General features: G+C 30.3%; 3 protein-coding genes across 4 annotated transcripts; 2 read left to right on the top strand and 1 right to left on the bottom strand.

Moving 5' to 3' along the window:
* Positions 1-3,589: 3,589 nt before the first annotated feature.
* Positions 3,590-6,729, top strand: LOC111891546 (glutathione gamma-glutamylcysteinyltransferase 1). Of its 2 annotated transcripts, XM_023887593.3 has the most exons (8): positions 3,590-3,804; positions 4,470-4,626; positions 4,737-4,975; positions 5,058-5,221; positions 5,298-5,349; positions 5,430-5,657; positions 5,752-6,153; positions 6,302-6,729. In XM_023887593.3, exons 1-8 carry the CDS (start codon positions 3,730-3,732, stop codon positions 6,386-6,388), a joined length of 1,404 nt encoding a protein of 467 aa, XP_023743361.1. In that variant the 5' UTR covers positions 3,590-3,729; the 3' UTR covers positions 6,389-6,729. The 2 variants fall into 2 exon arrangements, with proteins under 2 accessions (XP_023743361.1, XP_023743362.1); XM_023887594.3 differs by lacking the exon at positions 3,590-3,804 and having other exon boundaries at positions 4,487-4,626; positions 4,726-4,975.
* Positions 6,730-13,342: 6,613 nt separating this feature from the next.
* Positions 13,343-17,504, top strand: LOC111891545 (long-chain-alcohol oxidase FAO2). Its single transcript, XM_023887592.3, has 3 exons — positions 13,343-13,620; positions 15,293-15,568; positions 15,638-17,504. Exons 1-3 carry the CDS (start codon positions 13,399-13,401, stop codon positions 17,381-17,383), a joined length of 2,244 nt encoding a protein of 747 aa, XP_023743360.1. The 5' UTR covers positions 13,343-13,398; the 3' UTR covers positions 17,384-17,504.
* Positions 17,505-18,815: 1,311 nt separating this feature from the next.
* LOC111891560 (thioredoxin-like fold domain-containing protein MRL7, chloroplastic) lies at positions 18,816-20,606 on the bottom strand. Its single transcript, XM_023887612.2, has 4 exons — positions 19,843-20,606; positions 19,574-19,658; positions 19,128-19,239; positions 18,816-19,021 (listed from the first exon to the last, which is right to left on the bottom strand). Exons 1-4 carry the CDS (start codon positions 20,562-20,564, stop codon positions 18,927-18,929), a joined length of 1,014 nt encoding a protein of 337 aa, XP_023743380.1. The 5' UTR covers positions 20,565-20,606; the 3' UTR covers positions 18,816-18,926.
* Between the last annotated feature and the right edge of the window lie 1,843 nt (positions 20,607-22,449).

The following is a 22,449-nucleotide window of genomic DNA, read 5'->3' as shown; positions in this document are numbered from 1 at the left end:
GCAATATAAAGTTAATATTTAATTTTATTTTATATCATTTTATTGATTTTATAATTTTTTTATCTAATTTTTTTACTAAAAATGACAAAAACTTCTAGACACATTTTGATGATTTTATAGTTATGAAAGTCATTTTTGCAACGAGCGAGAATCACATGGAAAAACTTTTGAAAGGGACAAAGATTTTACAATGCATGGTTTTTAGAAGGCGAGTTTATGTACACTGTAGGTCCCAGGACCTATTTATTTATTTTTTATTTATAAATTATATAGAACAAAATTAGGACCTACCTTGCAAAATTTTTGGAACCACTTTATATTGTTATGCTAGACGGAGTGGGTGCGAGAAAAGAGTGAGGGAAGCTTCCTTCACTCCTGCACACCACTCCGTGGGTGAGGGAAAGAAATACGGGAAAAGAAGTGGGGGAGGGGGTGCCGCACTCTCTCTCCTCACGTTATTTGCCAACTTTTTTTTTTTTTTTTTTTTTTAATATTTATAAAATTATATATCTACTATTAAAATATAAAAAATATATCAAAATTCATGGTTTGTAATTCCCTACAAAATGAATATAATATATATAATGAAATATATTAAAAAAAAGTGAGGGAAGGGCTTCCGCACTCTCTCTCCTCACGTTATTGGCCAACTCTTTTTTTTTTTTTTTTTATCTTTTTTAATATTTATAAAATTATATATCTACTATTAAAATATAAAAAATATATCAAAATTCATGGTTTTTAATTCCCTACAAAATGAATATAATATATATATAATGAAATATATTAAAAAAAAGTGAGGGAAGAGCTTCCCACCCATTCCTTGGCTTTTAGGTGAGGAAAAAGAAAGTGAGGGAAAGAGAGGTATGACCCATCAAAAATGAGGGAAGAGTCCCTCCCACACCCTCCGGTCTTAGACAAAAAAGAAAAAAAAGGAAAAAAGAGGTATACTATAGACAATATAATGCATATTATATTTGGTTACATTAAATAGTTTTATATCGACTCTAAGAAAAAATGATAATGGTGTTGGGGATCATAATAAACATATGCAGGGCCGGCCTTAGTGTATAAATAATTAAGACCTTGCTCAGGGCCCCCACTTCTAAGGGGCCTCACTTAACCCAAACCTCAATTTGGGAATAATTAAGTGTCGATTAAAATTCTCCAATTTCCATTCGTAAATCGTACACATCAGCTACAGAAACAAATTAATCAAACGATCGACGTTATCTATTGAATGCGACTCATTGTTCTTCAATTCTTCTTCTTTCTCTGTCGTTTGAATCTGATTCTTCTTTCTTTCTCTGCAGAAACCAATTACCTCCATTGTTGATTGACTTGATTCTTCTTTCTGAAAGGCTATCGAGTGTCAAGACTCAAGAACTCAATTGATTTGGTGATTCCTAAATTTTGAAAAGTAAGTTCTTCTTCCATTCTCGTTCTTCTTCGATTTTTCCTCGGATTATCTATGATTGTGGTTTGTGAATTTGTGAAAAGATGATAATCTGTTATCTATGATTGTGGTTTGTGATATAGCCTGGACCGGGTGGTTCTGCACTTCTGCTTAACCCGTGTTTGACCTGCCGGAACCCCTTTTTTCTTATTGATTTTAGCCAAACTTACGACTAGGGAATAATTCCTAATCATGTGCATTGTAACTCAGTTTCCAATTTCATTTTTATAATAATTTCACAAAAGAGGTCTCTGTTTTTTATCTTTTTTTTGTCACAATTCAACCCTAAGGAAAAAAGAAGTTATTTGAGCTTATCTATTAGTTTAATTTTCAATATGCACGGTTATCATTATTCTATTATCATATCTTTGCAATATTCCTTCATTTTGTTTGTTAGTAATCTATGTCTAAAAAGGTCATCCAAAACATCTCATGGTCTATGTTAATTTTTGTTATTTTGATGAAGTTAAAATTGTTTGATGCACTACACCAAATAGAGTACAATTATTTTGATGAAGTTAAATTTGTTTGATATACAATATGAAGTTAAATTTTTGCTATTTGTCAAAGGGCCCCAAATTTTTTGATCGCTTAGAGCCTCCAAACTGGTTGAGCCGGCCCTGAACATATGCTTCTTTTTTAATGCTTCCGCGCCAATAATTTTTTGAGGCCTGATACAGAGTTACTTTAAATTTAATTTGATTTAAGTAAAAAATAATTTAAGAAATTACCTTTTTGGGCTTGATCCTTTTAAACAAATTATTTTTCTAGTTGAACATACTCGATTAAACCCCATTATTTCTTGAACATACATGATTAAACTCGGTTAAGGAACTTCAGAATTTTTCATTCTAGATTCGTTATTGATGGTTTCTCAAAACCTCACTGCAAAACAAAAAATAGAAAATAATAATGTTTTGAGCTACCGTACTTATTTAACATTGCCTTACTGCGAAATGAGTGGTTATTGGTGGAATATGTCAAATTTTAGCTATTTTTTTGTTAAAAAATTATGAAAATTTGACAATTTTTTCATTTTATCTTTTATTTATATATTTATAAATAAAATAATTAGATGATTAATTTTAGTTCATTTACAACAAAACTGATCATCCACATTTGAAATAAAATTACTCATTTGGTTAATTTTTTAACATAGCTTGCCAAGCTTGGAAGACTTTATTTCACGAATATATTTTCTTTTTCATAATTTTTTATTAATTATTATATATAATCAATATATATATTAAGGCTATATTTGGCGGACTAGCTGAAAAGCTAGCTGTTAGCTGAAAAGCTAGCTGATGGCTGAAAAGCTAGCTGTTAAATAAAAAACTAGCTGATAGCTGAAAAGTTAGCTGATAAAAAATAATGTTTGGTAAAAATAGCTGAAATATACTCCCTCCGTCCCAAATTAATTGTCCACATTTGACTTTTGAAGTCTTTTTTCTTCAACTTTGACCTTAAATATTTTTATTTGTGTTATATATTATTTGATGTAACTTATAACAATGAAAAGACATTTAAAATACAATTCATTCATATATTTTGCATCAAATATTATCTATCAAAAAGAAAAATATTTAAGATCAAAGTTGAAGAATAAAAACTTGAAAAGTCAAATGTGGACAATTAATTTGGAACGGAGGTAGTATAAAATTAGATAAAAGGACATGTAAGAATATGTGTTTCTATAATTAATTAAGGGGCGTATTTGGAAAATTTTAAAAAAGCTTCTAAAAAGATAGTCTAAGGGCGTGTTTGGCTTAGCTTTTAAAAGCTTAAAAGAACTTTTTCAAAAAGTTACAAAAAGTCAGGATTTTCTGACTTTTCCAAAAAGTTGCTTTTTGTTGTATTAAAACTTCAAAAGTTATTAGTTTGTCAAACATATTTTTGTTTTTTTTTTCTTTTACAAAAATGACTTTTGGCTGTGAAAAGCTAAGCCAAACACCAGTAACTTTTCAAAAGCTAGCTTATAAGCTAGTTTATCAGCTACTTTTTGGCTTAACAAACACGACAACAAAAAAAAACTCGAAAAATAAGCTAGTTTATCAGCTAGCTGTGGCGCATCAAACGTAGCCTAAATCTATCCTACCAATGTCTTTCACAAAAGCATGCCCACCTTAAGTGAGATGGATTCCTATCTTTCGTAAGGCATTTTAGCCTCCTTTTTGAAACCGTTAAACTTACGCGGGTTTTGTTACGATTGTCGAAATACACTCGGTTCTCTACAAACCCTAGAAATCAACGACTGATCTTGACATTGTCGTCTGATGGCTATGGCAGGTTTGTATAGGAGAATTCTTCCATCACCTCCTGCTATTGATTTCGCTTCTCCCGAAGGGAAGGTGGGTTCTTTACTCCTATCGTTTTGCCATCTGTGCTCGATTAGGTTTTTGAGTTTAATGAATTTGTCTTGCTGTTTTGAAACTAGTTTATTTTGCTCCTTTTAGTTTTTGTTTCGATCGTGTAAATTAGTATGTGGATATTAGTTTGATTTTAAAAAGGTCGAATGTCGACTAAATGGGTGTATGGATTGTGTAAGAAGACGTACTATGTTTAAAGTTCAAAAAAATCGAGATACATTATGACTCAGTAACGCTCTTACATCAAAAGAACTAATCTTCGACTTCAAATTATTTTTGCATTTAACTTTATAACAAGTGTTACAAGTAGAATACGTTTGATTTTAATTTGCAGAAATTATGTTACCATTTTTCATTTGGTAAGGACTAGGTTTGACTAAAAGATCCGAAATGTAGATCTTCTTCTCGGAAGGAATTCCTTGTACTGTTCACTACATCTGATTGCATTTCAACTAAAGACTTATCAAAATAGGCTTTCAGGAGTGCTTTTAGCACTCTTGTTATGGTACTAGTAGCGAGATGTTAGCCATGGCCATTTTAATCTAACTAAGCAAAATTTTCTGGTGAAGAGTGCATTGTTGCCTTAACCACTACTTTTGCCTGCTTGTTTCTTGCAACTAATCTCCATACTTGCTCTACATTTGCAGCAATTGTTCATAGAAGCTATACAAGGTGGAACCATGGAAGGCTTTTTTAAGTTAATCTCTTACTTTCAGACACAATCAGAACCTGCATATTGTGGATTAGCTACCCTAGCTATGGTCTTGAATGCACTATCTATTGATCCAGGAAGAAAATGGAAAGGTAATCTGTATCCTTGATTTGGAAAATTCTGATTATCTAAGAAAGTAATAGATAAATAAGGGTATATAAATAATTTCACTCTTATATTTTGATAATCAGTTCTGTTGCAGGTCCTTGGAGATGGTTTGATGAGTCTATGCTGGATTGCTGTGAGCCTCTGGAAAAGGTTAAAGCTGAAGGCATTTCTTTTGGGAAAGTTGTATGTTTGGCTCATTGTTCTGGAGCCAAAGTTGAAGCTTTTCGCACAAATCAAAGCAATATTGATGACTTTCGCAAGCATGTAATCTCATGTTCCACTTCTGATGATTGTCATTTGATCTCATCGTACAACAGAGGGACTTTTAAACAGGCTAGTTTTAACTTTAATCTCTAGTGTCTATTTATTGGATATGATAATATGATATGATGAAAGTCATTTCTTTATTATGCAGACAGGTAGTGGGCACTTTTCACCAATTGGTGGTTATCATGCAGGAAGGGACATGGTGTTAGTTTTGGATGTTGCTCGTTTTAAGTATCCTCCTCATTGGGTCCCACTAACACTCCTATGGGAAGCCATGGATACCATCGATGACTCAAGTGGATTTCGTAGAGGGTAAATAATAAAACTTTAATAAGAATGAAATTGTAGTAGATCTTGTGTTCATGGATAATTTCTTGTTCTTTCTCAGATTCATGCTCATATCCAGGCTTCATCGATCACCAGCACTTCTGTACACCCTGGTTTGTTCATGTGATTAAATAGTGAATGTGAATGTGATCTTAGTGTGTTGTGTATATAATATTGGGCATCTTTGTTGCAGAGCTGTAAGCATGAGAGCTGGATCAAGATTGCTGAGTATTTGGTTGAAGATGTTCCAAAATTGTTAAGTTGTAAGGATGTGAAAGATGTGAAAGATGTTCTTGCAATTGTTTTCAATTCTCTCCCATCAAAGTTTCTTGAATTCATCAAGTGGGTTGCTGAAGTTAGGAGAAGAGAAGATGCTGGTCAAACCCTAAGTCCAGAAGAAAAAGAAAGACTTGGTGTTAAGGTATCTTGTAAAAAACAAAACAACCAACACCTTAATAGTATGTGTGTTCATACTTGATACTATAACATAACATTGTATAATGGGTTCTATGTAGGAAGAGATCTTGAAACAAGTACAAGAGATTCGTCTACATAAACACGTAACAGATTTTCTGTTAACTGGGAAATCAAGAGAGAAAGAGTCTCCATGTTTACGTAAAGAATCCTGTTTGACTGATATTGCAGATAGTCTGTGTTGTCAGGGTGCAGTGTTTCTAGAAGGAAACAGTAATGGATTTTGTTGTCAGAAAACATGTGTAAAAAGCAATGGAGATGTACAAGTGGATGTGCTTGTTCCTTCATCTTTAGAAATGCACCCTGCAACTAATGATGTCCTCACTGTGCTTTTACTGGCATTGCCACCACAAACATGGTTTGGGATCAAACATGAGAAGCTTCTGCAGGACATAAGTAGCCTTGTTTCAATAGATAGTCTTCCTACTCTGCTTCAAGAAGAGGTATCCCCCATATTCTCTTTGTATGTTGTTAAGTAGCTCACATTAAGGGGTTAAATCAGACATTTTAAGTTATAGTTTTGTAATGAGAATTAGGGCTATTGATCACGAGATTTCATTTATGGCATTTATATACACAATGACATTGCAGATTATGCATTTGCGTGGTCAACTCTATATTCTCAAGCGATGCAAAGATGAAGAAACAGAGGAAGATTTCGGTGCGCCACTCATTTAACTTACTTTAGAAGGTCAGATTGGGCTTTTTGCAGAACCAGATTCAACAAAAGTTGAAAAGGTCAGATATTTGATAACTAAAAAAGGATACAAGTTGGGTCTCATCAAAATTGTATTTTAATATTATAATTTTTTTTTTCAAAAATATTTGATTATTATTATTATAGTTTATTAAACTAAAAAAAATAATAGTTGTTGATGTGCCAATGTGATCGTATACATAAAATTTAACTGTTGGGTTTGGAACACAAATAAATTGTAACCTATGGAATGCCTATATATGATATGATGGTAACTATTATTTGTAAATATTATAGTGTTTTGGTCCTAGATATCAAATAACGGCTATGACATGTCCATATTGAAATGATGAAAGTATGTGTGTGTAGAGTAGATGGGGTTTAGTAATTCACTCACATATATTTTTTTAATAAATAATCATATCGAGCTCGAAGCAGTTGATTATCTATATAGGCTAAATCAATCTTGAAATTTAAGTATTGATCGAGTTTAGGGCTTACAATATTCGATTTAACTCAACTCGATGTGTGCATGTATATATATGTGTGAGCACGTTCAAATCTCGTGATAACGTAGGAACATATATTTTTATATAATTATATGGACATCAATTATCAATGTTTATAACACAAAACTGATAAAGTTTGTTATATATTTTTTTTTCTTTTGAAAAAAATAAATAATGAAACTTTAATTAATGAATATTTTTATTCCTTGGTTAATGATATTATTTTTTACTTTCAGATTTTATTTTAAAAAATTAAACTAAACTAATCAAATTTATAATTTTTTATCTTTTACGGTTAGGCATCGATATCAATATACAAATGCATCACTGTTGATTATTGAATATTATTGTATTCACCAATGAACGAAGTTGAATTGTATTTTTAAGAGATTCTTTTTCTGAAAAAGAAAAACAAACATAACAAAAAAATTTAGTTTTTATATTTTATAAATAGCCATCCATGGAATAAACAAATAAAATTGCACTTTTTGTAGTTTTTTACGCGACATAATTTTTTTTCTAAATATGCCCATACATATTTAGTGGTGCACATGCATGTTATGTGGAGTGTGGACAACTCTCGCATTGCATTGTATTAAAGTGACACGATATGTCAAAGAAATTATGAAGGCAATTCCAAATGGCAAATGATAACTTTTTCTTTAGAGACAACGTTTCGTCGACAATAATTTGAATGTTAAAATAAAATCTTTTATTATAAAGTTGTTCTTCTGTGCCGTCGTTTTCACATGAATTATCAATAACGACTTAACTTCGTGTAAAATGCTATTTATCAAACAATCTTTCTAATTATTTTGTCAGAAATTATTTATTTACTTTAATTAATTTAATCAATAATCGACGGCAATGATTACAAAACTACGCTTATATGATGAAGAAACTCTCGTTGTTCAATAATACCAGAGAAAAATTATAAGAATGAGAATGAGTAATTTTGTCACGGGGAAATGACATTGTAGCCCTATAATGTATTCAACATTTGCCCATTCAGTCATTTATGTTATTTTCATGTCTTTTAAAGGAACAAAGTAGGTAGTGACCTGTCTTTTTGGGACCTCTACCTTTAGTATCCAATATCTTGTCATTTAAAAGTCAAAATCGGGTAGTAAAAGTCAAAATCATAGTGTAAATCGGAAAACATCGTTGGGTTGTATCAAATTGGATTGTATCGAATTAGAGTGTATCGAGTTGGAGTAGATCGACTTCTGCAATCGAGACTATCGACTTCTGCAATCGAATATCTCCGATCGTTTCCCTCTATCAACTTCAACTGCTTTCTATTTCTACAAATTGATCTTCTTTGTAGTTCTGTAACTGTAATATGACAACTTAAATGGAGATGGATATGAACCTCGATGAAAAAGGCGATGTGAAGCAGAATGTTAATGATGACGGAAGGAGGAGGAAGTCGAAAGGTTTTGATTTTGCCTAAAACCAAAATACAATTATCATTGATCCATAGCAAGTTCAGTTCTAACATACATCAAATTACAGCTTGTAAACAATTATGCCAAAAAACAAAACCCAATTGAACATTAACCAAACCTTCAACTTCTGATTTTGGCTTACCACCTCCTTCAAGTAGACCTTTAGGCTCTGATTGTGGATCACCACTTCCCTCAAGCTTTGATTTAAGACTTCAACAACATGCACATGATTTTCAGCCTCATCAACCCACAAAAGAATCTCACTACTAGGTCCCTATAGATTTCAATATCATCAATTAGCAAAATTACGTTAGAATTGAAAAAACCCAATTGTTTCTTGATATGGAGTACCATATTTGGGTAAGCATAGTATTCCCTGTCAGGATTCTTCTTAGTGGTGGAAGTCCTTATGATTATCATGCTTCCGCAATCATCCCTCACCATAGTTTTCTTATTCGGATGCAACAAAAGAAGAAAAATGAAGGAGACGACGAAGAAGAAACTGGGAAAAAGAAGGAAGGAAGGAGGCTGAGAAAAAGAAGAAAGGAAAATTTCTCAACGACCATTGCAGAAGGAAGCTATTGCGAAGATCGGGTCAACTAGTCAGTGTTTTAGATGAGGAAGTCACCGACCGACCCCTTTAGTTCTTCGAAAAGGACCAAATCGACTTGAAAAAAAAGTTTGTTCCCTTAAGATGCACTAAAATAACATAAGGAACTGAATGGACAAATGTGGAATATATTGTTGCGTTACAGTGTCGTTTTCCCTTTTATCACAACCAAATCAAGACGAGATTGAGCTCAAGGTGATTGTGTTAGGTGGACCTCAAAGTGGTTTGATGAATTGCTTTGGGATATTCATCATACATACTTTTATAAATGTATATTTAACACAAATAATTACTTTAAAACTTATTAATAAATTCCAAACTCATAAACAAGTTCATAATTGGTATTTTATTATTATTATTTTTGCTGACAAGAATTATTAATTCTACCTAAAAAAACATGAAGAGCAAGTACGGATTTTTCAAACTACAAACGTCTTTTCGAACCTATAAAAATAATTAAAAAATTTGAACCATTTTCTTAGAAAAAGCAAATATCAAACTTAATTTTTGTCGGCAAAAATAATAATAAATTAAAAATTTTCAAACTTGGTTGTCATATTGCGATAAAATTAAGAAAAATAAAAAGCATCGACTTATAACACTTATAAAAATTGGTAATTATGAAGAATATCCTTTTTTTAGTTAATATTCAAACCAGTTATGATTTGGATAAAACGGGTTAGACTCTTAGTCTTTCTTTTCTTCTTTAGGGAAGGATTGTATGGGGTTATATACTTATTGTCATATGCATATACTTATTTTTATTGACAATTGTTATAATATTATAAATCTTCATTAATATTATATCTCACATATCATGTCACATGTCAATCTATTATCCATTTTAAATTTTAAATTTCTCACTCTAATTATATTAAATCAATAATTAATTCTTCATTTCAAATTTCAAATTTTATATTTCACACTCTAATTACATTAAAATAAAAAATAGAATAAAATTAAGATATATATAAAGTGATATAATTTCGTCTATTTATTTAAATCAACATTTATAATTTTATATAACTAAAAATATATCGCTTAATTAACAATGTATTTAAAATAATTTATTTGAAATAATTGATTAATAATTTTAAGTTTTTACTATAAACGTTTAATTAATTTTATAAATGTGGTTCTTACGGGTTATAAACTAGTGTGTGTGTGTGTATATATATATATATATATATATATATATATATATATATATATATATATATATATATATATATATATATATATATAAGCATTAAATTATTTTAAAAAAATTATGCATTTGCATATGCACATGTTTTTTAAAAATATGCATACACACAAAATAAATGATTATGCATTAAAAATGGATTTTTTTTTGAAATATTCTTTTTTTAAATATTAATTTCGAAATGTAAGGAATACATTCGCTGATTTTAAAAAATATAAAAAAATAAAACAATTTTTTTTTCACAAAAGTGAAAATAGACCTTATATTTCGAAATTAAGATTGAAAAAAAGATTTTTTCAAACAAAAAAAATACATTTTTAATGCATATTCATATTTTTTTTTGTGGAAATATACATTTTCAAAAAAATATGCATATGTACATGCATATAATTTTTTTTCTTGCAATTATCTTAGATATATGTATGTACATGAACATTTGAAATTTTGTACTTAAATTCACTATAAATAAAAAGTTTGTTGGTTTTCTTCCTCAATTTAGTTATCTGTTGCTTTGTCATGTATGACTATATTAGTCTTCCTAGTTAATGTCATGCCACTTGTCAACCTATTGATTATCCATTTTAAATTTTAAATTTTAAAATTTTCACCCTAATTACATTAAATTAATAACATTAGAATAAAAAATAAAATAAAATTCATATAATTTCACGTATTTATTTGAATGAACGATTATAATTTTATATAATTAAAAAAATATATCTTTTAATATTTTATTTAAAATATTCATTTAAAATAATTAATTAATAAATTTGAGTATTTACTATGAAAATTTAATTAATTTTGTAACTGTGGTTCACGCAGATTATAAACTAGTGTGTATGTATGTGTTTGTGTGTATATATATATATATATATATATATATATATATATATATATATATATATATATATATATATATATATATATATATATATATATATATATAAGGTTAGGCTCATTTGAAACTATCATATTTTTTGAAACATGAGGGTGCAATATTTTTTAAATCGACTTTTTAAAATGTTAGAATATTGAAAAAATATTTTTTAAAACGCAAAATAAATAAAAGTTATTGAATTTTTTTAAATATTATTTTTGTCTTTTATTTTATCCAAAAAATTACCATTTTTTCAAAATATACGTGAAATACTTTCATAGAGTATTATACTGTAAGTATTCAAATCGACTTTTTAAAATGTTAGAATATTATAGTAGAATATTGAACTATAAATATTTAAAATATTCTAATAGAATATTAGAATATTCTAACAAATCTAACAATTCAAATAAAATATTAGAATATTTTAACATATCTACAAATTTTATTAGAATATTAAAATATCCTAATATTTCTAAAACTTCGATTTGATTATTTACAGTGTAATATTCTATTAGAATATATCACTTATATTTCAAAAAAAAAAACAAAAATTTATTTTATTTTTATATTATTTTATATTTTTTGATAAATTAAATAACGAAAATAATATTTTAAAAAAATCTAAAATTTTCTTTTTATTTTGCAATTTATAATTTTTTATTTTATTTTTTTAATCTTCAAGACGAGGAGTAGTTAGGATTGCGTCGTTATATCTTAAAAAATTAGCATGATATATATAAATAGGTTCATGCGAATACATAAATATTTTGCGAAAATGTGAAAACAGATAATATACTTTAGAAATTAAATTTACTAGCAATAAATTAAAGATAATAGTTTATATTTGAGAGTGTTATGATAATATAAATTTAAAAGTGGTTTTAGCAACTATTTTTTTTTTCATGTTCTTAAGTATTTTTAAATTCAAGTTTTCATAATAAAAATATAAAAACAAACATGCTTTGATAATATAAAACAATTTCTCATGTATCATCGATTATCATTATGTATTTGAAAGTTTGGATGAATTCTTGTTCAAAATATAAGGATAAGGTGACATAATCTCACAGTTTTTACTTGTTTTCGTGTTTCGGTAAATTATTGTATTTTCGGATAAGTCTTCCTCTCTCTCTCTCTCTCTCTCTCTCTCTCTCTCTATATATATATATATATATATATATATATATATATATATATATATATATATATATATATATATATATGACTAGGTTATTTTGTTTCTTACAAGTATTGTGTGCTAGAATGCACCAATAGGAATTTAGTAATTTAAATAATTATTTAATTAAATAAGTATAAATATTAAATGATTTCCATAATTATATGTATATTAAATGATATCCATAATTATAATTCTCTTTTTATTAAAACTAATTAAATCTGTTATTAATGTTAACAATAACATTATTTCAGAATGAATTCGCATCTAGATTTTTATATATGAGTTCGTATTTGGTTTTATGACTCACTCACTTAAAATACAATAAAGTTGTATGGAATATGAAGAACGGTCATTCTTCAAGATATGAATTCATTCCGAAATAATATTATTGTTGATATTAATAACGAATTTAATTAGTACCATAAAAATGAATTATAAGTATGGATAACATTTAATATACATATAATTAATACTAAATTCTTATTGGTGCATTGTAGCACACAATAGATGTGAGAAACATTTGAACCTATATATATATATATATATATATATATATATATATATATATATATATATATATATATATATATAGTATCTTATAAAACAAATCCTACTATTTCTAAAAATAGATTGAATAAAATAATAATATTTTTTAAGACGTCCAAATCATTAAGCTAATTGTACAACTAATCATTAATAAAATAATATTAAAATTTAAACAAACTCCTATAAATCTTCTCTTCCAAGGTTTTGACCAGATCTTTTTTCATCCAAATAAATACTCAACACCCTGTAATTTGGTCATTTCATGAATTTTCTTTATTTTTAATATGACATGCTTTGTAAAACAAACTAATGATTGAATTGAAAATAATCATTCTCCATCGAAAAGAAATTAATTGTCGAAACAAACTATTTGTCGTCCGCCGCTTTGCGCGGGTAAACGGCTAGTATGTATATATATATATATATATATATATATATATATATATATATATATATATATATATATATATATATATATATATATATATATATATATATATATATATATATATATATATATATATATATATATATATATATATATATTGTGCCACTGAATTGAGACTCCATTACTCCCTGTTTTGTGATAATCTGGGTTGTGCACACAAACAATAATGTCTGAAGAAGGAAGAAACGGGCATCACCCATTGTTAAGAGGAGGAAGAAGAAGTAATGAAAAGTACAGCCATGGTTTCTCATCCTCTCAAATCCAGTCATTGGCTGCCATCTGTGAAGCTTTCATCCCTCCCATTGTGCCTCCGCCTAACCCTAGCCCTAATCAATCTGTTTCTTCCTTCTATTCAGCTACTGGATCTCAGCCTCCTGTTCCTCAAGAGGTTTGCCTTTTCTCTTTCGATTTATGTTCCGTTAAACCCTCGAGAATTTTCAATTCCGATATTAATTTTGCTTAGTTTCTGGTGAATTTCACGGATGATCGTTGAAGTTAGTTGTGTTAATAATTAAAACTTACAATCGCACAAAAGGGTAGAAAATACTGCCTAATTGTTACTTTTTAACAAGTTAAGAACAAAAATCATATGTGAAATTAATTGTTTTGGAATTTGCGCATAATACGATTTCTTTGTTTAGAACCAAATATTTTAAAAAAGCATACCATGAACAAACATCATTGATCGTATTATTCTATTTACTAACCAAAAAAAACCTACTTGTGATTTGTTGCTATTGCTCGAATTAGTAAACTGAGATGTAAATTAAAAAACTGTAAGATTTCCTTAAAAACAAGTAAAAGCAGAAAAAACAAAAGTTTCCACCTCAATATGATTGTTTGGATGTTGATTTACTACTACTACCTTTGAATATGAAACAAATCGTATCAGACTTTTCTAAATCGATATCAGTTAGATTCAGAATATTTCACTGAGTTTCTGACCTTTTTGAGGTTGTCAACAAAGCTTATCCAGTTACATTTAACATTGGATAGAAATTATCAATTATGTATGTATCCGATAATATACGTTTACAAGATAAATAAATAAAACTTTTCTGTTTGTAATTTGCTTTTTACAGATTATTGTTATATTCATTTGTGTATTTATTAACTTTCAATGGATATTTAATATCTGGATTTGGTTTGATACTTCAACTGGTTTCTTGTTTTCTAGTAGGAAATCATTTAATTATTTTTTCGTTAAATATCTTTACTTTTAAATCCATTTATAGCCTAGTTATGATTTCATTGATGATTTGGTGTTGTGGTCCAATATTTGTTGCTATAATTATTATTTGAGTGGTTATCAACATATAGTTTGTTCGATCTAAATGATGTAATATTAACAATATTTATAATTATAGAGGGTGTGTATCGTTAACCGTTAAAAAAAGAAAATAAATTTGATATATCAAATTAACATTTGAATCTAAGAAATCCATCGTGTAAATTCTTTTATTTAAAAATTATATTCTTATTTTGATAATATAATTTTATTTTTGAGAACTGAGACATTATTTATTTATAGATTAGAAACATATCGGTCAGTCAAGCCAGAACAGTCTGACTCGTTCAAGATGTTCATGTTGTCACATCTTTTACTGTATTTCTAATTTATTTGTTCTTATAGATTTTTTGTTGTACAATATGTACAAAAATACAGTATCAAAATTTAAATTTTTTAATAATTATAAACGGGTACGAACATGTATGTCACGTTTGAATTCCTTTTACGAAATAAGTAGGAATCCAGATATTTGATTGGTTGATCCGATGATCAAATAACTGCATCTTTGACGTATTCTTGCACCCGTAATCTTCAATTTGGTACGTCATGAGTAGTTACATAGTATGAAAAAAACGATATTTTAATATTTATTCTAAAATTACAATTTTGGTTACTAATACAATATAAAAAGTGCCAAAATAAAATTGTGACATTTACAAAATACTACTTTTTTTTAAGACATTCGAAAAAGAAATTACATTGATGACAATTTTATTGTGATTGTTCTTGCACTTATTTTTTAACTAATAAAATGTTGTTTTGGGTTAAGACTGCAGAGAAAATGATGAAGAGATACCCACCAGAGGCAGTGTTCTTGGTGAAATTGATTCTAATGCTTCTATCCACTAAATTGGGAACCCTTTTAGTCTGTGGCTCCATATGTTTCGACACCAAATGGCCATTTATTCACAGCTTTCATGATCTAAATTTGAACAAAAGAGAAAAAATTCTTCAGAAATGGTCAAATACATACACATCTTACATCCCTCTCAGACTTGTCTTCCTAGTGCTCAAGCTTATGGTCTTCTACATATTCTTCTCACTCGTAAGTCATTAAAAAACTCTCTCAAATTCTTTAATTCTGAATTCAAAAGTTTCTGAATTGTTTTTTTAGACTGATGAAAATTCAGATAACCCCTCATGGGAAGCCATCGGATACAAAGTCAAATCAACAAACAAAACCTCGAACAATAAAAAAGAGAGACCACTTGATCAAGGTGTTATCGAAACCGAGAAAGAAAGTGATGCAAGTTTTAAAAAGTTGGTTAAAAACAAAGGACTTGAATTGATTGAAGATGATGAGAACGGTTTTTACAACATCAAATGTGACGTGGTAATCGTCGGATCCGGTTGTGGTGGTGGTGTTGCCGCCGCTGTCCTGGCCAGCTCCGGCCAGAAAGTGGTGGTTATTGAAAAAGGTCATTACTTTTGCCCCGATGATTACTCGCTTTTAGAAGGTCCTTCAATGAATGAACTATATGAAAAGGGCGGGGTGCTCTCGACATTAGATGCCAAAGTCATGATTTTGTCCGGCTCAACTCTAGGTGGCGGCTCCGCCATTAATTGGGCGGCCTCCATCAAGACGCCGGAGGACGTTCTTGAAAATTGGGCGGTGGATAAAAAGATTCCGATGTTTGGGACCGCCGAATACCGCTCCGCCATGGAAATCGTCTGCAAGAGAATTGGTGTTACCGAGACTTGCACCAACGAAAGCTTTCAAAACAAAATGCTCCGGCGAGGGTGCGAGAATCTCGGCTTGACCGTGGAGGCGATACCGCAAAACTCATCGGAAAATCATTATTGTGGTTTGTGTGGTTACGGGTGTAAAACGGGTGACAAAAAAGGCACCGACTCAACTTGGCTAGTCGACGCGGTGGAAAACCGTGCGGTGATCTTCACCGGTTGCAAAGCAGAAAGGATCGTAATAGATGACCGGAAAAGATGTCGAGGCGTGATCGCCACCGCCGAAAGTAGCACCATCACTCGAAAACTCCGGTTCGAGTCACGGGTCACGATTGCCGCCGGCGGTTCCCTCTCGACACCGCCGTTGTTGGTTTCAAGCGGGCTAACGAACCGCCACATAGGACGGAACCTACACCTACATCCTGTGTTACTAGCATGGGGACACTTCCCGTCAGCTTCAGGAGTTGAAACTGACGGGAAGTGTTATGAGGGAGGTATCATTACCTCCCTTCATAAAGTCAGAGAACCATCATCAGATGTTAACGAAAACGTTAACGTCCGGGCGATTATAGAAGTCGCCTCATTGGGACCGGCGACATTCGCGTCTATGTTTCCGTGGGTATCGGGGGCGGATATGAAGGACAACTTGGTAAAATACTCGAGAATTGTGAAACTTTTTTCATTAGTGAGAGATGAAAGTTGCGGTGAGGTTAGGGAAGTGGGGAAGATCAAGTACCGATTCAACGAGACAGATAAAGAGAATCTAAGAATCGGTTTACGACAAGCGTTGAGGATTCTTGTTTCCGCGGGTGCGGAAGAAGTTGGAACATTCCGGAACGACGGGCAACGGATGAAAACCAGAGGAATTAAGGATTCGGATTTGGAGGAGTTTCTTGATGATGTGTCGGCTGTTGGAGGGCCGAAATCAAGAGGTGTGAATTGGACTACATATGGGTCAGCCCATCAGATGGGGAGTTGTAGAATGGGTTGCAATGAAGAAGAAGGTGGTGTGGATGTGAATGGAGAAACTTGGGAAGCAAAAGGGTTGTTTGTTTGTGACGCCAGTGTACTACCGACAGCTGTCGGAGTAAATCCGATGGTTACTATTGAATCGACTGCTTATTGCATATCTAAGAAAATAGCTCAGGCAATGGAGAAAGGGATGTATTCCGATTAATTTTGGAAAATGAAGGTTTGTGAGTTTTTAATCAATTAATTGTATTTGTATTTATGAGATTATATTATATTTGTTACATAAATAAAGTTTTCAATAAAGAATCATTACAAATAGCACATAATCAGGTGAATATAAGATGTTACGCTTCTGTTTTAGTTTGTTTCGTTGATCGAAAAACCTAAAAGTTTATATGGTTGTAAAAAAAAACGTTCTGTATCGACCCGTCATAAAGATAATTTTGTTTCATATAGTTGGATCAATGTGTTGTATACCACGACATCATAATACAACACATGTTGGGAATGATGAAAACTGATTTTCTAAAATTTGGAATATAACCATGTTACTTAAAGGGGCGTTTGGATGTATAATTTAAAATTTGAATTATAATAAAATATGTTACACAAGATAATATTAAGATATGCGTCTGTCACTCGAAGTAGTAATAAACTAATAACTAATAACCTACTAGGGGTGATACACCCCTCGACGCATAAAGTTTTCCATGCAGAAATATTAGAAGAAATGGGGTTTCAGTCTCCAAAAAACAAAAGAAAAATGTAAAAGAAAACATACAAAATATATATATATATATATATATATATATATATATATATATATATATATATATATATATATATATATATATATATATATATATATATATATATATATATATATATATATATAAACTCCCTAAAAACCAACGTGTGAAAAACAGATATAAAAGAAAGTGTCCAACTGAACAAACTAGTTTTCAAAAACATAATTATTAAAAAAAAGAAAAAAAAACGAATTCCTAAAAGATCACATTTGTTAAAAAAGATGTAACCGGTCTTGTAAAAGAAGTTAAAAAAAAACTAGGTTCTTAGAAAAAAGTTGTAAGAGAAGTTTATATCAATTTGTAAAATATACTTAAAATTGGGCCAAATTTATAAATTATAATAAGGAAAAACTGTAGGGAAATTTATAAAAATGTTTCGTACCGAATTTGTAAAGCAAATTAAAATCTGGACCAAAGTTGTATATAATGAAAGCTTGAGGGGGGAAAGGGGCATAGCTACATATCTACAAAAATAATAAAAAAGCAAGAGGGGGGAGATTTGAACCCTAGTCTCTTCCATGACGCAAACGATCAGACTACACATTAATTACATCCAGGTTTCCTAAAATAAAGTTTAAACAATCTCCGAATTATTTATTATTATTATTATTTTTTTAATAAAGCTATTGGTGTGAATAAATAATAATAAAGCTATTGGTGTGAATATATATTATAAACTTTAATAATTCAGGAATTTGTGTATCAGTCTTTATCAAAACTGAGATGTAACTAATTATTTAACCCTCATTGATCATATAGCCACAACTACACTTTATCCCAACCTAAGATCGCACAATCATGAAATATCCAAATACCTAATTAACACCCTTTAAATACTAATTAATTGATTATATAGATGATACTTTATATTTCAAAATAATTTGATTTTCACTTTGAATTGAAACCATGAATAAATAATTAGATTGAAACTTATGATCATCAGTACAATTTTGCATCTTTCATCCATGAAGGTCTTCTCGCTTTGTAGTAAAAATGTGCTATCATCTGCACCAACTCATCCGCTGTTCGAATCTCTGCAATTCACAATTCAAACCAACCCAATAAATCAGATTCAGATAATCAAAATCGTTACTTTTGTTTTTACTTATTTAACCAAAAACAACTAAAAAACTGTCTTACGTGGTTCCCTGTAAATAATTCTGTTTCCACGTAAAAACAATAATTGTGGGCATTCCCGAATCTTGAGTGCATACGCAAGATCCGTCTCAATGTTCATATCAAGCTTCACTGTCTGCATTTCCAACCCAATAAAGTTATAACTAACCAAATTTAAATAACACAGGTGACAATTTCAACACATTTATCTATAAATACGTTGATTTGTAACAAGTCAAATGAGAAAACTTTAAAAAAATACTAGTTAAGAAGGAAACGACATGCAAACAACCTCCTAACTAAATCATTTTGTTTCAGAAAATCCAATCATCATTGTAACAATATTAGGATGTGCTTGATAAATGTTTTTTTTTGTGTATAGCAGATTATAGTCATATTTGACACATTAGTTATTTATAAAATCCAAATAAATGTTTTTTTTTTTTTTTTTTTTTTTTGTGTATTTTTACCCTAGGTGGAAGGCGATCTTTTGCGTTCCAGTACACCTTAGCAGCCTTCTCTAACTCCTTTAAGGCCCTCCAATTTTCACTTGCCCTGTAAAAGTAAAAATAAAACCCACAAATTAGGATTAATACAACTTGTTAATTAACTATCCATAACTTCTCAATTTCGAAGGTGTCATCAGAATCAGATAATCAGGTTATTAATAGATGTAGGATGATTAGCTAATTATATATTTATGTCAATAAGTAATCAGTTTGCAGATAATGTTAATTACCGATTATATCTTTCGAAGACAAGTACGATTAAGGGACTAGGATGGAAAGCAAAACTCTCCCATTCCAAACAATTGATCTCCTTAACTACTATATTATCATCCAATTCACCTTCCCAATCAATCTCAACCCCATCTTCTCCGATCACATTCTTGATCGGATGCTTTTCGAAATACTCCGATGCCCTAATTCCCCACCCCACTTCAGCATCCAGTGGCCAATTTGGATCCTCTTCCTCCACCACCATTCCCTTCTTCTTCTTTTCCTTCTCCTTCTTATCACCATTATCATCATCGTCGTCGTCTTCTTCATCAGTAATCCTTTCCCGAATTACATTCTCTTTACCTTCCAGAACCTCCGAATTCTGCTCGCGAATCGCTGCAAACGTTTCCTCTAATGAACTCCGCATGAAATCTTCCACGGCAGCCGCTTCGCTTCGCCTACCGCGTCTGGGTTTTCTAGGAATCGTTGTGGGGAAGGGTTTTTCTTCTTCGTTTTTTGGATTTTCGGTGTTTGCAGTCGCTGGTTTTCTTCTAGGTTTGGGGTTTTTTCTGGGTTTTCTATCATCTTCAAAGCTTACATCCGAATCTTTAGAAACTGCAGATAGAATTCGATGCTTGCGAATGAAATTGATATTTGAGATAGACGCAGGGTAACGAATCGTCTTGGTGTGTGTGAACAGAGGGAGGAGTGAGTGAAAAGTGAGGTAAGGGTTTAAGGCCATTGTTAGGGTTCAAAGAAAGAGTGACAAAATTCGAGATTCGTTTGACTTGTAGCAAAATTTCTATAAAAGACTTTTTTTTTTTTTTTTTTCCAGATAAATAAATATTTTATATTTAACAATATTAATTTAAAATCATCACAACTAGTCAACTAGTCATTAGTATTTTTTTCTCTGGAATTTGGATACTCGTAAATCATACAAGAATATTGTTTTTCCCCATCGATCAAAACTTATTTTTTCATAACGTCTTTGTAAATATCACATTAAAAAGCGGTTTGAAGATTAGTGCACCATATGGATTGGATAACCAGTTTTTCATATGTCGAATTTCTTTCTTTTGTTTTCTTAAGTCATGATTTTTTTCTTTGACTTCTTGAATAAAATCGTTTATTTCTCTTATTGCATTGTGGACATCATCGTACTACTTTTCCACATCTGCTTCTTGAGATTGCACGATAATCTCTGACTAGATCAAATCTAAAGTTAATTTCATGCATGTCGAGAACGCAAATCTAATAGCGTAGTTTTGTTTCCATGATTCAGATCGAGTTACTGATTTTTCTAAAGTGTTTTTGAAACTATAACTTCATGAAATCAACACTAGATTTTTTGGATTTTTATTATGACTTAGCTTAATGTAATTATTGGGATGTGGGTTTGTTATTCAAAGTCCAAATCATTATATTAATACCCGTATTTCGGTGCTAGAAGTGTTAACCTTTAGTAGTAAATTTGTTAAATAAAAGGAAATAAATGATATTATTTAAATTAAATTAAATAATAGAAATAACTTTTTTAAGTAAAAATAATAATAGAATTAAATTTTCAAAGTTGATTTTGGTTAAATGGAGAAGTTAAAGAATGTAGACCAACCTACCTATTATAGAAACTTAAGCTTGACTTGGATTTAACTTGTCTTGCACCTTAATTGTTAAAAAGAAAACTAACGTATAACTTATGATGGTTGGGTTATAAATCTCAATACTTGTTGATTAAATGTGACTAATTGGATAACAAATGAGAAATTTAAAAGTTTAGGGACATATTCTGCTAAATGTCCATAGTTATGGGCATAAATCATCATATATGCCTCCTTATGTTGATTTTGAACGTTGGAGATACATTATAAGGCGAGACGGAGCCCCACGAAAGGAGTGGCATGAAGTATTTTCGCACATAGGAACACAACACCGTCCCTACGGGATAGGGATGGGGTGGGGTTGCCGTATTCTCTCTCCGGCTGTCATTCTTCCAATATTTTCCTTTTTTTTTTGTAACCGTTAAAAAACGGTAGAAATTTGATTTTTTTTTTGCTAGGTAACGTCTATAAGACCTAAAATTGTTAGTTAATTTTTATGTTTATTACTTATTTTATAAAAAAATTATAAATCTAAAAAATCAATTGTTTTATTTATAAAAAATAAAGTGAAAGTTTTTTCTCATACATACTCTGGCTTTTGGTAATGGAAAGAAAAATGAGTGAAATGATGACGTGTGTGAGAAACAATGAAAGATCAATAGATTATATATTTATGAGACGAATTAAAGACAAGAAACGACAATGATCATAAAGATGTCGAATGATTATTAATCACAGCAATAGAATAGTTCTTGAGGCGGAAATATTATGTACTTGCTTTAAAAGTCATAACCCTAAAAGTTACATGCACGCTATTTATAGAATAAACCATACATCGATTCCGAACATGGACAAGTCTTCAATGTTGTCTTTGTGCGTCAAAAACCTTAGGCATAATTTTCAGAAGGGATGCCCTGACAGCCAGATACGACTGAATCATATTCGACACACATTTTAAATCAGAAGATGAGTTGGCATGGTTTGCTTTAGCCCTTGCCAGAATTTGATTCATTGCACTTGTAGAAT

Source organism: Lactuca sativa, chromosome 5 (assembly GCF_002870075.4).
Source record: "Lactuca sativa cultivar Salinas chromosome 5, Lsat_Salinas_v11, whole genome shotgun sequence".
NCBI lineage: Eukaryota > Viridiplantae > Streptophyta > Magnoliopsida > Asterales > Asteraceae > Lactuca > Lactuca sativa.
This window is presented reverse-complemented; position numbering and strand designations above follow the sequence as displayed.